At 37.1% G+C, this 15,251-nt stretch overlaps 1 protein-coding gene across 1 annotated transcript; it reads left to right on the top strand.

Moving 5' to 3' along the window:
* Positions 1-284: 284 nt before the first annotated feature.
* On the top strand, positions 285-14,288 carry LOC306885762 (importin subunit alpha-7). The gene is made up of 14 exons (XM_079442549.1): positions 285-402; positions 4,651-4,784; positions 5,029-5,124; positions 5,336-5,435; positions 5,514-5,608; positions 5,689-5,820; positions 5,921-6,009; positions 6,165-6,264; positions 7,756-7,919; positions 9,045-9,123; positions 9,224-9,349; positions 9,562-9,689; positions 12,431-12,609; positions 13,289-14,288. Exons 1-14 carry the CDS (start codon positions 399-401, stop codon positions 13,474-13,476), a joined length of 1,614 nt encoding a protein of 537 aa, XP_079298675.1. The 5' UTR covers positions 285-398; the 3' UTR covers positions 13,477-14,288.
* The last annotated feature ends 963 nt before the right edge of the window (positions 14,289-15,251 follow it).

The following is a 15,251-nucleotide window of genomic DNA, read 5'->3' as shown; positions in this document are numbered from 1 at the left end:
ACAGTGTATATTGTGTAGCCTACTGACAAGCGTATTTAGCAAAATAACCTAATCCATGGAATATTTCAGGGATAAATATTATTATAGCCTAGTACATTTATCATATATTATTTATTATTTTCCTAATTTGTAATTATGTAGCAAATCACTCAACGATATAACAGCGATATAGTATTGTGTCCGTTTAACTGGCACACTGATGACTTTAGGCTCGCGTTTTGCTCGTTTGCTCGTAGAACACAAATTGGAAACGCTGTCGTTAAGTTTGTCTCCTTCGGCTCTCCGTAGATCACCGACATATTGTTTGTGAGGAGCAAATTCTGGAAGACGAGGAGAGTGTTAAGATTACAGCGTTGATATAACCAGTCATCAAATCGTATATCAGTAAAGAAAGCACGATGGGTAAGTATTCAACCTATACTGTTTTTGGACGCGTTAGTTTTGTTATTTGCGGTCTTTAGGGAACAACTCTGTAGCGGAAAAGCCGAGAGAAGCTGCATCATGTCAGTTGAAGGGCCAGTTAGCTTAGCACATCCCTGTACTCGATATATGTGTTTACCAGTGAGCCTCAGAACAGATATTTGATGCGAAAACGCTTTTATAACAGGCGCGTGTGGGATTTATTGGGTGTTGACTGAGGTGGAAGGAGGTTTTGAGTCTTTGCCGGTTAAACGCTTGGTCAAGTCACAGATTGTGAAATCGTCTCATGTTTGAGTCTACACGGTGGATGAAGAGGAACTGCTCTGACATTACACGTTGAAGAACCTAGTGAACTACTATTGTCTACATAAACGATGGCCATAAATGCTGTTTAGGTGGACACCTGACTGGATTTAGAAAGGCTAAACAATTACTTGGCTCTAGTGTCAGTGAGTTCACCAGTCAGCTGTAGCATGTGACCAACGCTGAGAGCTAGGTAGTTTCTGTTTTAAATCCGTATGTGTTTACCACATCGAATGTAGTAATGTTATGTTGTCAGGAGGAGTAATAAAACCTCAGTCATGGTACATGTCTGTTAAATAGGCCTATTACTTGGACCCTCGGCTTTAGAGAGAGTACTATTGAAGGGAGGAAGAGGTTGGGACAGGACGGTCAGATAGGGTGTCAGAATCTGACTGCTGCTGACTTGGTCTTTCCGGTCTTATGGGCTACTATTTCAGCGAATCATCACAGTGGAAATTAATGTGATATCTGACAGCTTTTCCATGACAATTGTGGCACTTCAGTTTGCAATCTGAGTATGGGTCAGTTTAGGCTGCAAGTTTGACTTTTTATCACTTTCCATGGTGCAAATTTGATACCGAGAAGATCTGTTTCTTTTACACTCTACTCAATGCAATGGATTTTATTTATTTAAAAAAAAAAATTTTTGTTCCTAGACAGGCCAATATTTTAGATTTTTATTTGCTGTTCCAAAATAATCATTGTCATTGGCCCTGCCACACAAAAAAGTTATTTTTGTTTGTTCTTTAAGGTTGTTACAACACCCAAAGTTCAGATAATAGTGAATTTCTTGAATCTAAATTTCAGTACCACAGCAAAAACTACTAGCTTATCTAATATAAAGTTCAAACATTATATAAGACAAGTAAACAGTCAGCAATAAAGTAAGAGCAAATAAACAAATTACAAGTACAAATACATACAATGGTACATAATGCATATAACAATAGTATTCAGGTGAGAAATACTACAGAAATTGAATGCAAAAGCACTAGTACTGTGTAAATTATAAATAGATCCTTATTAAAGCTATCTCTAAAGCTATTAAGAGCAGTGAGTGATTTTTGCAGGTTGAATTTTGAATAGTCTACTGTTTGTCCCTGGTGCTCCGTCTTTAAGCCATAGCAAACGCACTACTTTAAAATAGTTCTGCGACAGGGGCCCTGCCCACACTGCTATTTGTGAGGCCCATGTGATGGGCAACTATGTAATGGAGCGCTTGAGTCGGGCGAGCCACAGCTTACTTGTCAAGTTGTCATCCCATCTAAATTTGTAGAACAGAGTCATTATGATGTTCTTTCTCTTCTTAAAGGAACAGTTAATCCGTAAATGAACATCCTACTCATCCTTATGTTGTTCCAGATCCTTATGACTGTCTTTCTTCTATGGAGAACTTAACCTAATGTAATGAAAGTGAACTGGGGCTGTCATACTCCAGAATTGCAAAGAATAAGTTGTTCACTGAAAATCTTGACATCTGTCATTGCTTTACTTAGGATGTCCAATTTATGAAAACACTGAGTTCTCAAGTTTACCTCATGATGCAAAAATATGGTTTTGATTTTGTGTCCCCTTGAAAGCGCCAATTCCCACTCCCTATTTATTTTAGTTTCATGGAAAACAGCAACCAGTTACTCTATAATTCATAAATTGAGGTTTTGCTTTTTAGATTTTTTTTTTAAATAAATGAATGAAATATTTTTATTCGGTAAAGGTTAAATTAATCTTACAGTTTAATTAAGGTTACAGAAAAGACTTTTATAATGTGACAAGAGATTTTATTTCAGATAAATTGTTCTTTTGAACATCAGATAATCCTGAAAAAGAAAAGGTATCACAGTTACCACAAAAATATAAAACAGCAAAACTGTTTTCAACATTGATATTAATAATAAATGTTTCTTAAATCAGCACAGTAGAATGATTTCTGAAGGATCATATGACACTGAAAACGAGTAATTATGGTAATAATTCAGCTTTGCATCGGAAATAAATTAAAAATGTATAAAAATAGAAAGCAGTTATTTTAAATTGTAATAATTTCAATATATAAATATGGCTTATGGTGAAAATTTAGCTTTGCATCACAGGAATACATTTTAAAATGTATAAAATTGTAATAGCTTCACAATATTAGTAATTTTACTTATTTTTGATCAAATGAATGCAGCTTTGAGCATAGGACTTATTTTCAAAAACATTAATAAATCTTACAGACTTCAATCTTTTGAGGGTAGATTATTCAAATATTATTCCCATATGGGTTTGGAACAACAGTAAATGGTGACAAATGTCATTTTTGGGCGATCTGTGATCGTGGCTCCTTTAAGCCATGGCCTATAATATTGTTCATGAGCAGATCATTTGGAATGTAGCCTTCCATAAGTTAAGAGGAAGGCCTCACCCATCTCACCCATCAGGAAGCCTGATTTCTAACAGTCAAGCTGAAACTTGTGGTTGTTCTCTGCCCCAGAATTGCAGATCTTTACTGGCTGAAGGTTATGGAGGCCTTCACATGGTGCCAATGCTGATTTTGGGTTATTCTCCTCCTTTGAGACACTGTACAATAAGATCATACAGAGAGAATGGGAGTGGATCCAAGATAAGAAACTGTACCCTCAGGCACTTTGTCTGTTAGTGCCCTGATGTGCATTCGGTAGCATTAGCCAGTTATCATTTGTAGCCTCCTCTGCTCTCAGTGCCGCACAGGATGCTGAGACAGGCTGCTTTAGCTGCTTGCTCATGCAAACAGCGTTTAGACACCCTCACTAAAAGTGGTTTTGCTCACTGACTCCGGGTGGTTCTTTTCAAGTGTGTTGTGCTCAGCACAAACAGACCAAAGTGAGTAATGAAGGTGGAGATAGGTGCTGAGATTGCTGAACAATTTCTCCAACATTCATTGTTATGTTTTGAAGGGAAGGGTTTAATAAGCTATGCACTTCTATATTCTCATTACTGACGACATGTGCGCTCTTGCAGATGGCACACCAATTGAAATTGTCACAGCTGTTTTGTTTTTCCTCTCAATATGCTCAAATACATGAGCATATTTGTCCACCGTGGACAGTTTGTGCAGGTCTTGCACTCGTCTTTTCCTCACTAGCAACTCATTGACAGAAATATGAACTATGCAGTTTTCATTGGCCGTTTGAAAACAGGCTCTGCATCAAAAGTATTGAAAACAGGCTCTGCATCAAAAGTAAAACTTAAAATGTTTAAGTCTCATGTTCATCAAGGCTGCATTTATTTGATCAAAAATAGTAATAGTGAAATTGTTACAATTTACAATAACTATTTTCTGCTTTAATAAATGAAATTAATATATATTAAAATGTAGTTTATTCCTGTGATGGTAAAGCTGAATTTTCAGCATCATTACTTCAGTCTTCAGTGTCACATGATCCTTCAGAAATTATCCTAATATGCTGGTTTGCTGCTCAAGAAACATTTCTTACTATTGTCAATGTTTAAAGCAGTTCCACTGCTTCATGTTTTTGTGGAAACCTTGATACATTTTTACTTGGCATTCTTTAATGAATAAATAGTTTTATGCAATAAAAAATATACTGCATGGCCAAGATTATGTGGACACCTGCTTCTAATTAAAAGGTTTGGCGATTTCAGCTGCACACTGTCTTTAAGTGCTCTTGAGAAACTCTTATATCCAAGTTATGATGTCACACAATCTAAAGTAGACAAAATAAATCTTTTTCTGTTTCTGTTTCATTGGATTGTACTGCTCGTGTTTTATCAGTGAGACCGGAGATTTGAAAAATACTAATGCTAATAGTGCATATTATTTAGGATAGGTAGTATACAGCAAGAGGGTGGATGGGAGGTTGATTATCATGATTTATCTAGGATCAAAGCAGACTATTAATTATCCGAGATGTCTATAAACCGTTACTGATTTGTTCTGTTCTGCAGAGCCTTCAGGAAGTCCTGCGAAGGATAATTTCAGGATGAACCGCTACAAGAACAAAGCACTCAACCTGGAGGAGATGCGTCGGAGAAGGGAGGAGGAAGGCATTCAGCTGAGGAAACAGAAACGAGAGCAACAGGTGACTCTCCACTTTTCTTTCTTTTCATGTGCTGTCCTATAAAGGTAACCTGAAAATATAATAAACCCAATTTATTTGCAATAGAAATATTTTGTAATATTATCCCATACTACATCCTTTTCTTATTGACTCTCCTGTTGCAGTTTAAACTGCATTCTGTTAAAGAAGTTAAATGGTCTCTGAATGCTGTTTCATGTTAACTTTAACTGTCTCATCAATTGATTCTCTCTCTTTCTTTTGACAGCTGTTTAAGAGGAGAAATGTGGAGCTGCTTGGTGAAGAAGGGGGGATGTTTGACAGTCCACTTATGGATTCCTACATCTCCTCCACCACAGCCCCAGTGAGTTCAAACCCAAATGCTTAGTTTGCCTTCTCCCATTATGTCACTTAAAGGCAGAGGTAACACTGGGACTGTTGTTAGTAGTGCATTATGACCCCTTAATTCAATAAGCACTATTGATTTGTACTTCGCAGAGAAGCAATCCTGGGCCGAAAACAAATTACGGTCATTGATCTAGACCAAGTTTGTCCTATGTGTTTTTTTTTTTTAGGATGGAGTAATTGCAAGAGACATGGTTGAAATGCTTTTCTCTGAAGATCCTGAACTACAACTGGTCACAACACAGAGGTTCAGAAAACTACTTTCCAAAGGTATCTGACACAAACACATTTCTGGAGCTGCCTAGAAGTGTGGATGAGTTTTAATAATTCATTATTTGTGGTGTTCAGAACCAAACCCTCCTATTGACGAGGTGATAAGCACACCAGGAGTTGTGAATAGATTCGTTGAGTTCCTTCAGAAAAGTACAAATTGCACATTACAGGTGAGATATGATGAAAGCTGAACTACTTTCTCCAGTTCTAAAGTCAGATCCTTGAAAGTTTTTTTTTTTTCCCCCCTCAGTTTGAGGCCGCTTGGGCATTGACCAACATCGCATCTGGAACATCTCAGCAGACGAAGTTTGTGATCGAGGCCGGTGCCGTACCTGTCTTTATCGAGCTTCTCAACTCAGAGTTTGAAGATGTGCAGGAGCAGGTACAAGTTATAAAGCTGCAAGGGATAAGTCACCTTGTTTTGTTTGTGTTAAACGAGTATAAATCCCATGTGGGTATGTTAATGAATCTTCATGTGACAGGCTGTTTGGGCTTTGGGGAACATTGCGGGAGACAGCGCTGTGTGCAGAGATTATGTGCTAAACTGTAATATCCTTCCTCCTCTACTAATGTGAGTGCTCGGTTTTTCTGTTCACCTTACATGTGGCCATGTTACTGGTAGTTATCTTACATAGCAGTGAATTTAACATATTTTGCAGAAGAAACAAACTTTTTTGCTGAAGATAAGGTTTGATTGTTTCCTTAATGATACTTTTTCATCCCCAGGCTGCTGACCAAATCAACTCGTCTCACAATGACCAGGAATGCTGTGTGGGCCTTGTCCAACCTCTGCAGAGGCAAAAGTCCACCCCCAGACTTTGAGAAGGTCTGTAATGCTTATCTGTCCCTTGACAACACTTTTATTTTCCTTATGTTTAAGAAGGCACTTTACGCTTTACATGATGATAGAGATGTCACCGGTACAAGCAAATTGGGTATCAAAGTACAGCAATGCCACTCTTTATACAGTATCTGCAGTAGGGCTGCACGATTAAATCAAATGTGAGTTCCCTGCACATTTTGTCAGTAAGCTAGTTCTGTAATCAGCAGTAAATCTCCATCACCTGCTTCCATCATGCAAAAAAAAATCGCAGACGATATTATTGCACAATTCGCAATAATGACAGCTGTTTGCGTAGCTTCTCAGTGAATTAAGGCTCTGTGTAGTAAATGCTGCTCTGTTTGAAAGCATGTGAAAATACCACATTTAATAACAACATGTTTTTACTCCAAACTCACTTCATAACGTCAGTCGACTGTTTGAAATAAATCACTTTGTGAGATGATGTGGCTTCTTACACAGAATAAGGCACACAACATATGTCATAGTATTCTAAGCAGTGATAAAGGCATTGCATTATGAATATACTTTATTATAATGAAAATTACAATAATAAGAACTCGGATAAAACATGTATTGTTGTAGTTGTGTGTTTTAGTCACGTTGAATCAATGAAAACAGTTAAATCTTCTGTTTATTCAGCAACGGCTGTATGCATTTCCTGGGTTTCTTCTGCAGGGCATATTTGGTGTTTCCGCGCGAGAGCACCCTCTGGCCTTCGGCTGGAGATAATACTGCTGATCACAGAACTGTGCTTCACTGAAAGATACGCATGACAATCGCAGCTTCTGTCTAATTGCGATTGTGATTTAATTTCGGTTTATCGTGCAGCTCTAATCTGCTGTATATCCTATAGGTTTAGGGTGAGCTTGTTTAACTTGAGCTACAAAGTAAGAGTAATATATATATTAAATAAATAAATAACTTTCTATTCACTACATTGTCCTGGAAAAAAGGCATCCCCAAATAATAAGCAGTACAACGTATATTTGAATGATTTCTGAAGGTCTTCGTGTGTCATGAGTCTCAGTGTCTCATATGACAATGAAGACTGGAGTAATGGCTGCTGAAAATTTAGCTTTGTCATTGCAGGAATAAGCTGCAAATTAAAAAGATCAAAAAGATTGTTCAAATAGAAAACATTGGTTTTAAATTTTAATAATATTTCCCAATATTATTGTTTTTACTATATTTTTTATCAAATAATTTGTGCTCTGCTTTTTATTAAAAATAAACCTTTGAAAATCATTTAAAAAATCTTACCAAGCTCAAGCTTTGAAATAGTAGAGTACATTTTAAGAAATATTTCAAATATTACTTATCAGATGAAAGGAGTGTGTTTACACACATGACTCAGTCATGTCATTGTGCAGTATTTGTTTTTTTATTTTGTATTTTTTATACATCATTCTAGACATAAAGTCCATTGACATATTCCACAAACTTCATATTGAAAGCTGTCTTTTGCTCTTGTAGGTGTCTCCATGCCTGCCTGTGCTGTCCCGTCTCTTGTTCAGCAGTGATTCAGACCTGCTGGCTGATGCCTGTTGGGCTTTGTCCTATCTCTCCGATGGGCCCAATGAGAAGATCCAGGCGGTTATTGATTCAGGGGTCTGCAGGAGGCTGGTGGAGCTGCTCATGTGAGTCAGCTACATTGTCATTTCTAGGTCATATTGAAAGTGGTTTAATGGAACATTTAAGTTCCATAATGGCATATTTCAAAGTGAAACTGAATATTCAGCAGGACATAAATAAAATGTGGACTTGTCTAAATCCTCCACATTTGACTGTATAATGAAAAGGGAAAGTATGACAAGACTACTTCTGGGAAACTCAAACAAAAAACATGATTCATGCTATTCATTATCCATACAGCAAAAGCATTTTTGTGACTAGTAGCAATCAAGCTCGAAAGAGACCAAAACAATAAATGACTTCTGTGGCGTGCAATATTCCAAATCCTAATAATTACAAACTTTAAATAGGATCTGTTTTGATTTAAATTGTTTTTTAAAACTCAGATTGCAGAATATGTATCGACAGATTTTTTAAAATTATTTATTTGAGCTTTACCTAATCAGTTTTTCTCAGAAAACATCCAAGGGGTCCGCAGGCTATATTATTATTATTATTATTATTATTATTAATTATTATTAATAATGTACTAAAATAATCAAACACTACTCTGAGTTAAAGTGCTAAACAAAACAACAGATAAAATCAAGATTATACTGAATTTTATTTTGCTTACAAATAATTATTGTTTTTATTGAGAAAAATATTCTTCAAACTGCTTGAATCACAAAATGATTCATGGTTCATTCATTTTATATGTCTGAAATTGGCAGCAATACAGAAAATATCTATAAACATTAATCAGGTTACATGCCATATTTAATTTAAAATAAATGAAAATGAACCTGTGAGGGACGGACCAGTTTTTACAGCGGCATGCATTGTATAAAATCGTGCAATTTTCACAACTTTCAAAACTGTTTTATGGAGTTTTTGTCTACTTGAAGGTTTTTCAGAAAGGAGGTTTTTTTTCAGCTGAAACAACAGTGCAATCTATTGAACACTCTGTACTTCTATCCCTCACAGTCTCGTTTTCATTCCTGTCAAAAATTAAATATGGCTCTACCCTGACTAAGGTCTATATCAGGGGGGCCTTTGAAATATTGTGTTGGACAACAGAGGACCTTTTGTGTCATAAAGGTTGAGAAGGACTGGTCTTGATAGATGACCAGTTTCCTCTTTTCTTGCAGGCACACCGATTACAAGGTGGCCTCTCCTGCTCTGAGGGCCGTTGGAAACATTGTTACAGGAGATGACATTCAGACACAGGTGTGTTTGAGCAGATGTTTATTCGTCTTCATGTATGATTATCTCTGGTTTCGAACAGAAGATTGATGGTCTCCTTATGCTCCTATTCTTTCTGCCCTAGGTGGTATTGAACTGCTCGGCTCTCCCCTGCCTCCTGCACCTGCTCAGTAGCGCCAAGGAATCCATCAGGAAGGAGGCCTGCTGGACCATCTCCAACATCACAGCGGGAAACAGAGCGCAGATTCAGGTACACCATGACCCACACTCCACATCTGCTACCCAGAGGCACACTCTGCACAGCTTATTTATCATCTGCGGCAGGATTACACGGCTGCGGCCTCAAACCTTCAAAGGAGTGAATTTGTTTGTTTGTAGTGTCTGCTTAGGATTTATTTTTGGATTTAAGGATGACTTTAATCTTCTGTTCTTTTTCTCACCTGTCATCGTCGTCTTCTTCAGGCCGTAATAGATGCAAACATCTTCCCAGTCTTGATAGATATCCTACAGAAAGCTGAATTCCGCACCAGGAAGGAGGGGGCGTGGGCAATCACTAATGCCACGTCAGGTGGCACACCCGAGCAAATCAGGTGAGCTCTAAGCATGGGCTTTCAAACGCCTTGTTTTAAACATCTTAAGCATTCAGACTTCTGAATAAATTGTCACAAAGACTGCCGCATCATTTGCCATCACTTTGTGAATCAGGTCATTGACATGGAGCTCATTTTTTGCGAGTTAAATGCCAAAACATGCAGATCCAATAGCAGTATATGAACCGATATCATGGAGGGGACCCCTGCAGACCCGTATCACTGTGTGTCAAGGTTAATTAATCACCTAAAATGAGATAATTTGACTTTATGACAAGGCCAGGTTAGCTCAGTCGGTGAAATGTCATGTGGTGCGACTTCCCAGAGAATTATTAAAAGTACCTTTGTGTATCAATATTCAGTAAGGAAAATATGTTGTTACTTTTTACTTAATGGTTATACCACATGACATTTAAGAGTAATTCAGTTTAAATATTTGATAAATGGTATAAACATTTTTCAAAACTGATCTAAAAAATTTGAATACTTTTAAAGTAGATGTTATCTTTTCTTTATTTACACACTTATTTGTCATGGACCTAATTGTAAGCCTACATTTGGCTTTGCATTCATATTTACTATGGGTCATAACTTTTTTTTTTTTTTTTTTTTTTTTTTTTTTTTTTTATGGTTAATCCTGATTTGCTATTATTTTTATTTATTCATTTTTTATTTGTGAATGGGCTGATACCAATTGCTAAGCAAGAGACAACAAAGAACAAAAGTGTACATGAACTATAATTATTGCTCTATTACACGCCAAATTGGCCTTAAAGAAAAATATCTGAAGCCATTTGAAATTAGAAGCAAACATTGCATTCTAACCATGATCCAAACAAAGATGCTACATGCATGTAGTATGAGCAGTTGTTTTTACGAATGTCTGAATAGTCTGATTTTAGCGTTGTGAAATTGTTACATAAAACAACTGCACAAAAAAAAAAAAAACACAGCAGATGGGCTAAATGAATCCCTCTCTAACAGTAGGTGGCACATATGGAACGGAATCAATAGCTTTTCCTTGGTTAAAGCTGAACACAAAGTCGCTGAGCTTATAAATACAACTTTATTAGGCATTGCATGCAGGTAAATGCCATCTAAAATTTTCTGGACAGTCATTTACTTTCAGAGATGCATTCATATAAACCTCCACCCCCAATTCAATATTTAGAATTTTCTTGCTCTGCCTGCTACAGTATTTCTGTGCTCTCGTATTCATGTCCGTCTTCAGTTTGTCCCGTCTCTCTGTTAACATCCTGTTTACAGACTTTGTAATATTTCTATTACAAACTCTGGGAAATTATTCCAATGCAGTTGATGTGCAAGTCTGGAACAGAGATTGGACAAAATAAAACATGCATCAATTGTGTGTTTGGAGCAAAAACAAAGTCTGGTTCTGACTGGTGGCCAGTCAACTTTACCCTCTTTACAGCCTCTTTTTGTCTGTGTTGCTTATTTTGACCAAGAATCATACACAATGCTCACATAATATGCTGATTGTCAATATGTCTGGGTTTTTGAGACAGACAGCCAAGTCACATGATACCATTGGTTGATGGGAAATAATGCTTTACGCTGATTCTGAGCTGACCTCAGAAACAAATTCTCAAGATAGTTTAAGTTTAGCATGACAGCCCATTTAAAGTGCTCCCCCAATCCTCGTCTGGCCAACTTGGGCCTTCTCAGAAGGCTATTAGCATGGCACAACTCAAGCGCTAATATTGGAGTAGCTGTCTTGATCACCAGGGAGCATTTGTGATGCGTTTATCCAGATTGAATTGCAGTATGGTTTTCATGCCATCTAGTGAGATCACACCGTCTGGAAGTAGCAGTGTGCTTAAAGTGTTTATTGCTATGCACACTTACAGCAAATGGCTTCAGTTTTTATCAGACGTACACTTATGGTATTTTGCAGCAGCCAAAACATTGCTTCATTAAATATATCAGCCTATAATGTGTACTTAAAGAGTGCTTCCTTTGGCGTAAGTGTAGCAACAACCTACCATCTAAGATCTCATCTAATCATATTTATAATGTACGAGACATTTTTAACTCGAGTGTTACATAAGTGTGGTGTTATTATTGATGTGTTATGAGTATGCTTTACTTTTGGATTGTGCTCAAGGAATTTTACTTGATCCTTTGTTTCTTAGTCTACTTTTAGACTGAAAGATAATTTTGGCTGTAATAGAAAATGATTTTGCTTTCCTGTCCTTTCACGTTTCACATTATTTAAATGTTTTCTAGAATCCGTGAACAAGAAAGGAAACTGGTGGCAGTTGCTAGCTAATGTTGATGTTCACTTGCTGACCTTGGGATGTTTGGCTTGTGCTCATGGCATCATTGTCTAAATCTGAAATGCAGATTCTAATACACAGTGATTTGATGGGTATGGCTTGCCAAATATAAATTCCCTCATCTTCAGTTATTTGTATTGTGGGAAATTAAATGATGATGTTTATTTTCAGAGAAATTAAGTGCTGAAGGACAAATATTGTCCCAGTCGTACTGGTGCGTGTCTAGTTTTACAAATTGATTCATTCCACGAATAACACAAAGCAGCAGAACGGGGAATACATGATTTTCTGTGCCAAAAATAAAGCAGCCATTGGACTTAATTTTCGAGGGCAGTATTCCAAGCACAATGTTATTTGATTGTGGTTTTTCCTATTGAATTAAGACAGAATATGATGACACGCATGTTCCTGTTTATTAAATCCCTCCCTGTTTTTTTCCTGTAGGTATCTGGTGAATTTGGGCTGCATCAAACCTCTCTGTGATCTGTTGACTGTGATGGACTCCAAGATCGTTCTGGTGGCTCTGAATGGTCTGGAGAATATTCTCAGACTGGGCGAGCAGGAGGCCAAACAGAACGGCAGCGGCCTTAACCCTTACTGCAGTCTGATAGAGGAAGCCTATGGTAACATTATATTCATCAAACCATCAATTTTATGCTACAATTGCATGTATGTATTCAAAGACATCATATCAAAAATATGATGAGAAATGGCAAAAAATCAGCCTGTTGTAGATGGGTCAGTTAAGTTTGGGGTTGCATTTTTGGGGGGGATTTCTTATACTATAAATATTACAGTTTAAAATAAACATTTTCTATGCTAATATATTTTAAAATTGCAGAATTGCAGTGAGATCGGGCTAGTGTCACATGATCTTTCAGAAAACATTCTAATATGCTGATTTGCTGCTGACGAATCATTTATTACACAGCCCCTGCATCTGCGGAGTTCAAAATTAATAATAAAACTTTGCATCATACAGTTTTTCTTCAAAAAAAAAAAAATGAATGAACTGAAATTCAATGTATATTTCAGGTTTAAGTAGGCAGATGTCAAAACTTTATAAACAAAAGTTTGTAAATTATATAAGCTTTTCACAAATTTAAAAAAGAAAAAAAAAATTTTGGATTAATTTTTTTTCTGGGTACTTTAAAAAAAATCTATTTCAAATAAATGCTGTTCTTTTGAACCTGCTATTAATCAATGTAAACTTTTGATCAATTTAGTGTGAATAAGTTTTTTTATTTTTTATTATTATTTTAATATGTAAACTTTCACTCTCTTTCTCTCTCTCTCTGTCAGGGTTGGACAAAATTGAGTTCCTACAGAGTCATGAAAATCAGGAGATCTACCAGAAAGCCTTTGACCTCATCGAGCACTACTTTGGAGTAGAGGAAGAGGATGCCAGTCTGGTACCACAGGTGGATGAGAACCAGCAGCAGTTTCTTTTCCCGCAGCAGGAGGCCCCCATGGAGGGCTTCCAGTTATAACCAGCCTTCTGACTCTTCCCGGCCGCCCTTTACCATTACACCCAATGCCGGTACTAAAACATACGTCGGAAACGCTCAACCACTGAAATCTGAGTGAACCAAATTTCGACCCATGACCCAGACTTATTTAGTTGGACACTGAGGTGTCCTTCACATGGGGGAACATATTCACTGCCCCGTCACACACAAGAGAGCTGGATTTTAGTTTCTTTCACTCCCCCCCCATGTGATGCAGCTATATAATCACCCCCCTCAGGTAGAAATCGTGGCGCTGTGTTTTTTTTAAGGGGAGGTATGCTATAGTTCTCCCCTTTCACTGAAAGATGAGAGAATTGGTTTCTCATTTATTTAAAATCAGAAAATTTGGATCTTCAACTTATTTGTTTTGATCCTGGTTTGTGTTTTGTTTTGCGGTTATAGAATTCCTTTTTTTGTTCATTATTCATATCCTGGTAATTAGACAAGCCTGGTTGTGTTTGATATGGCCGTGCTTTATAAACAAAACTCTACCGTAATATCTGCAGATGCGTTTCATGAGGATTTAAGCACTCTTCAAAGCCTTTGTGAAGCGCTTTCATTTCTCTTAGTATTAGTATTCATCATTTCAGACCATGCTGGGTGTGGAGTTTATTTAGAGTCTATTTGACGTGATGGTGGTGGGTGGTGTTGAAATAATCCAGGTATTTTAGTAAAAGAGTATCCTAACATTAAAAAAAAAAAAGTCATTACTGTTTAAAGACAATGACTGGAAAAGTGGGGCCCAGAGAGCCCATTTAGTAAAGATAATGCCCAGTTTTCTTTTCTTTCTTTTTAAAAAAAAAAAAAAAAAAAAAGTCAGAGGTGAAATATCTAGTTGTAGGATGTTCGTGGTGTGCAGTGTTATGAATATCTCTTATTTTGATCAAAAGGCTTTAACTTTGAAATGTGATCTGGTGGAAATACACACATCTGAGGGCCGGATTGATGCACATGATGGAGTCTTAATTCTGCTCTGTTTTTCTCGTCATTAATTGGCGGATAGTAATTCTGGGTGGTTCAAGGTGTTTGTTCAGCGCAGCCCTCAGTATGTGCATGTTGGGGTTTTGCATGGTGTTCAACGATCATTTTGTGTCCCTTGCCAGATCTTCATTCAACAATTAGCTTGCACTCATTAGATGGAGTAGTTCAGGTTTCTGTAGTTTTGCAGGTGCTGTAGGTATGGCAAGGAATACTTATTTAAATAATGAAATATATGGGGGAAAAAAATAAATATATATAGATGATATGTTCTATTTGCACACACCTTGCACACATGCATACAAGACCAGCATACACTTCATAAACATGCACACAAACAGATTGGCATAAAACTGAGGGGAAATTACTTCCATAATCTCCCAAATACTTTATTTTTATTTTTTTTTCCTTCTGCGTATGCAAGTGCGTTCACTTTGATTTGTTCCACCATTTGGCACTTTTTGAGTTGATGCACTAAAAGTTAAACACACCTGGGTTAGATGTTGGACTGCTGTGGATTGAATGAAAAGTTTGAATATTAACCTCTCGCCCCCTACGAAACTTACTGTGGTTTACTTTAAAAACTGTGAGTAAACTCTTCATGTCATTATGGAAGCATTTTTCCTCTACCTCCTTAGTACACTGACTGAAGGGTGCTTCTCTGAGTGAATACTAGGGGGTCATTTGATTTAGGACGGGCCTATATTTATGAAAACATAGCGAGACGTTGACTGACGGATGATGTGTTATATCAGCATCCTGTGTTTGGTTGACTAGTA

This window comes from Barbus barbus (assembly GCF_936440315.1).
Source record: "Barbus barbus genome assembly, chromosome: 19".
Lineage (NCBI taxonomy): Eukaryota > Metazoa > Chordata > Actinopteri > Cypriniformes > Cyprinidae > Barbus > Barbus barbus.
This window is presented reverse-complemented; position numbering and strand designations above follow the sequence as displayed.

What these genes read in the sequence shown, in the direction of transcription:
- LOC306885762 (XM_079442549.1), top strand. An exon ending in CAGAAAACTACTTTCCAAAG is followed by an intron (nt 5,436 to 5,513) that starts GTATCTGACACA and finishes TGTGGTGTTCAG; the next exon opens with AACCAAACCCTCCTATTGAC. An exon ending in ATCCTTCCTCCTCTACTAAT is followed by an intron (nt 6,010 to 6,164) that starts GTGAGTGCTCGG and finishes TTTCATCCCCAG; the next exon opens with GCTGCTGACCAAATCAACTC.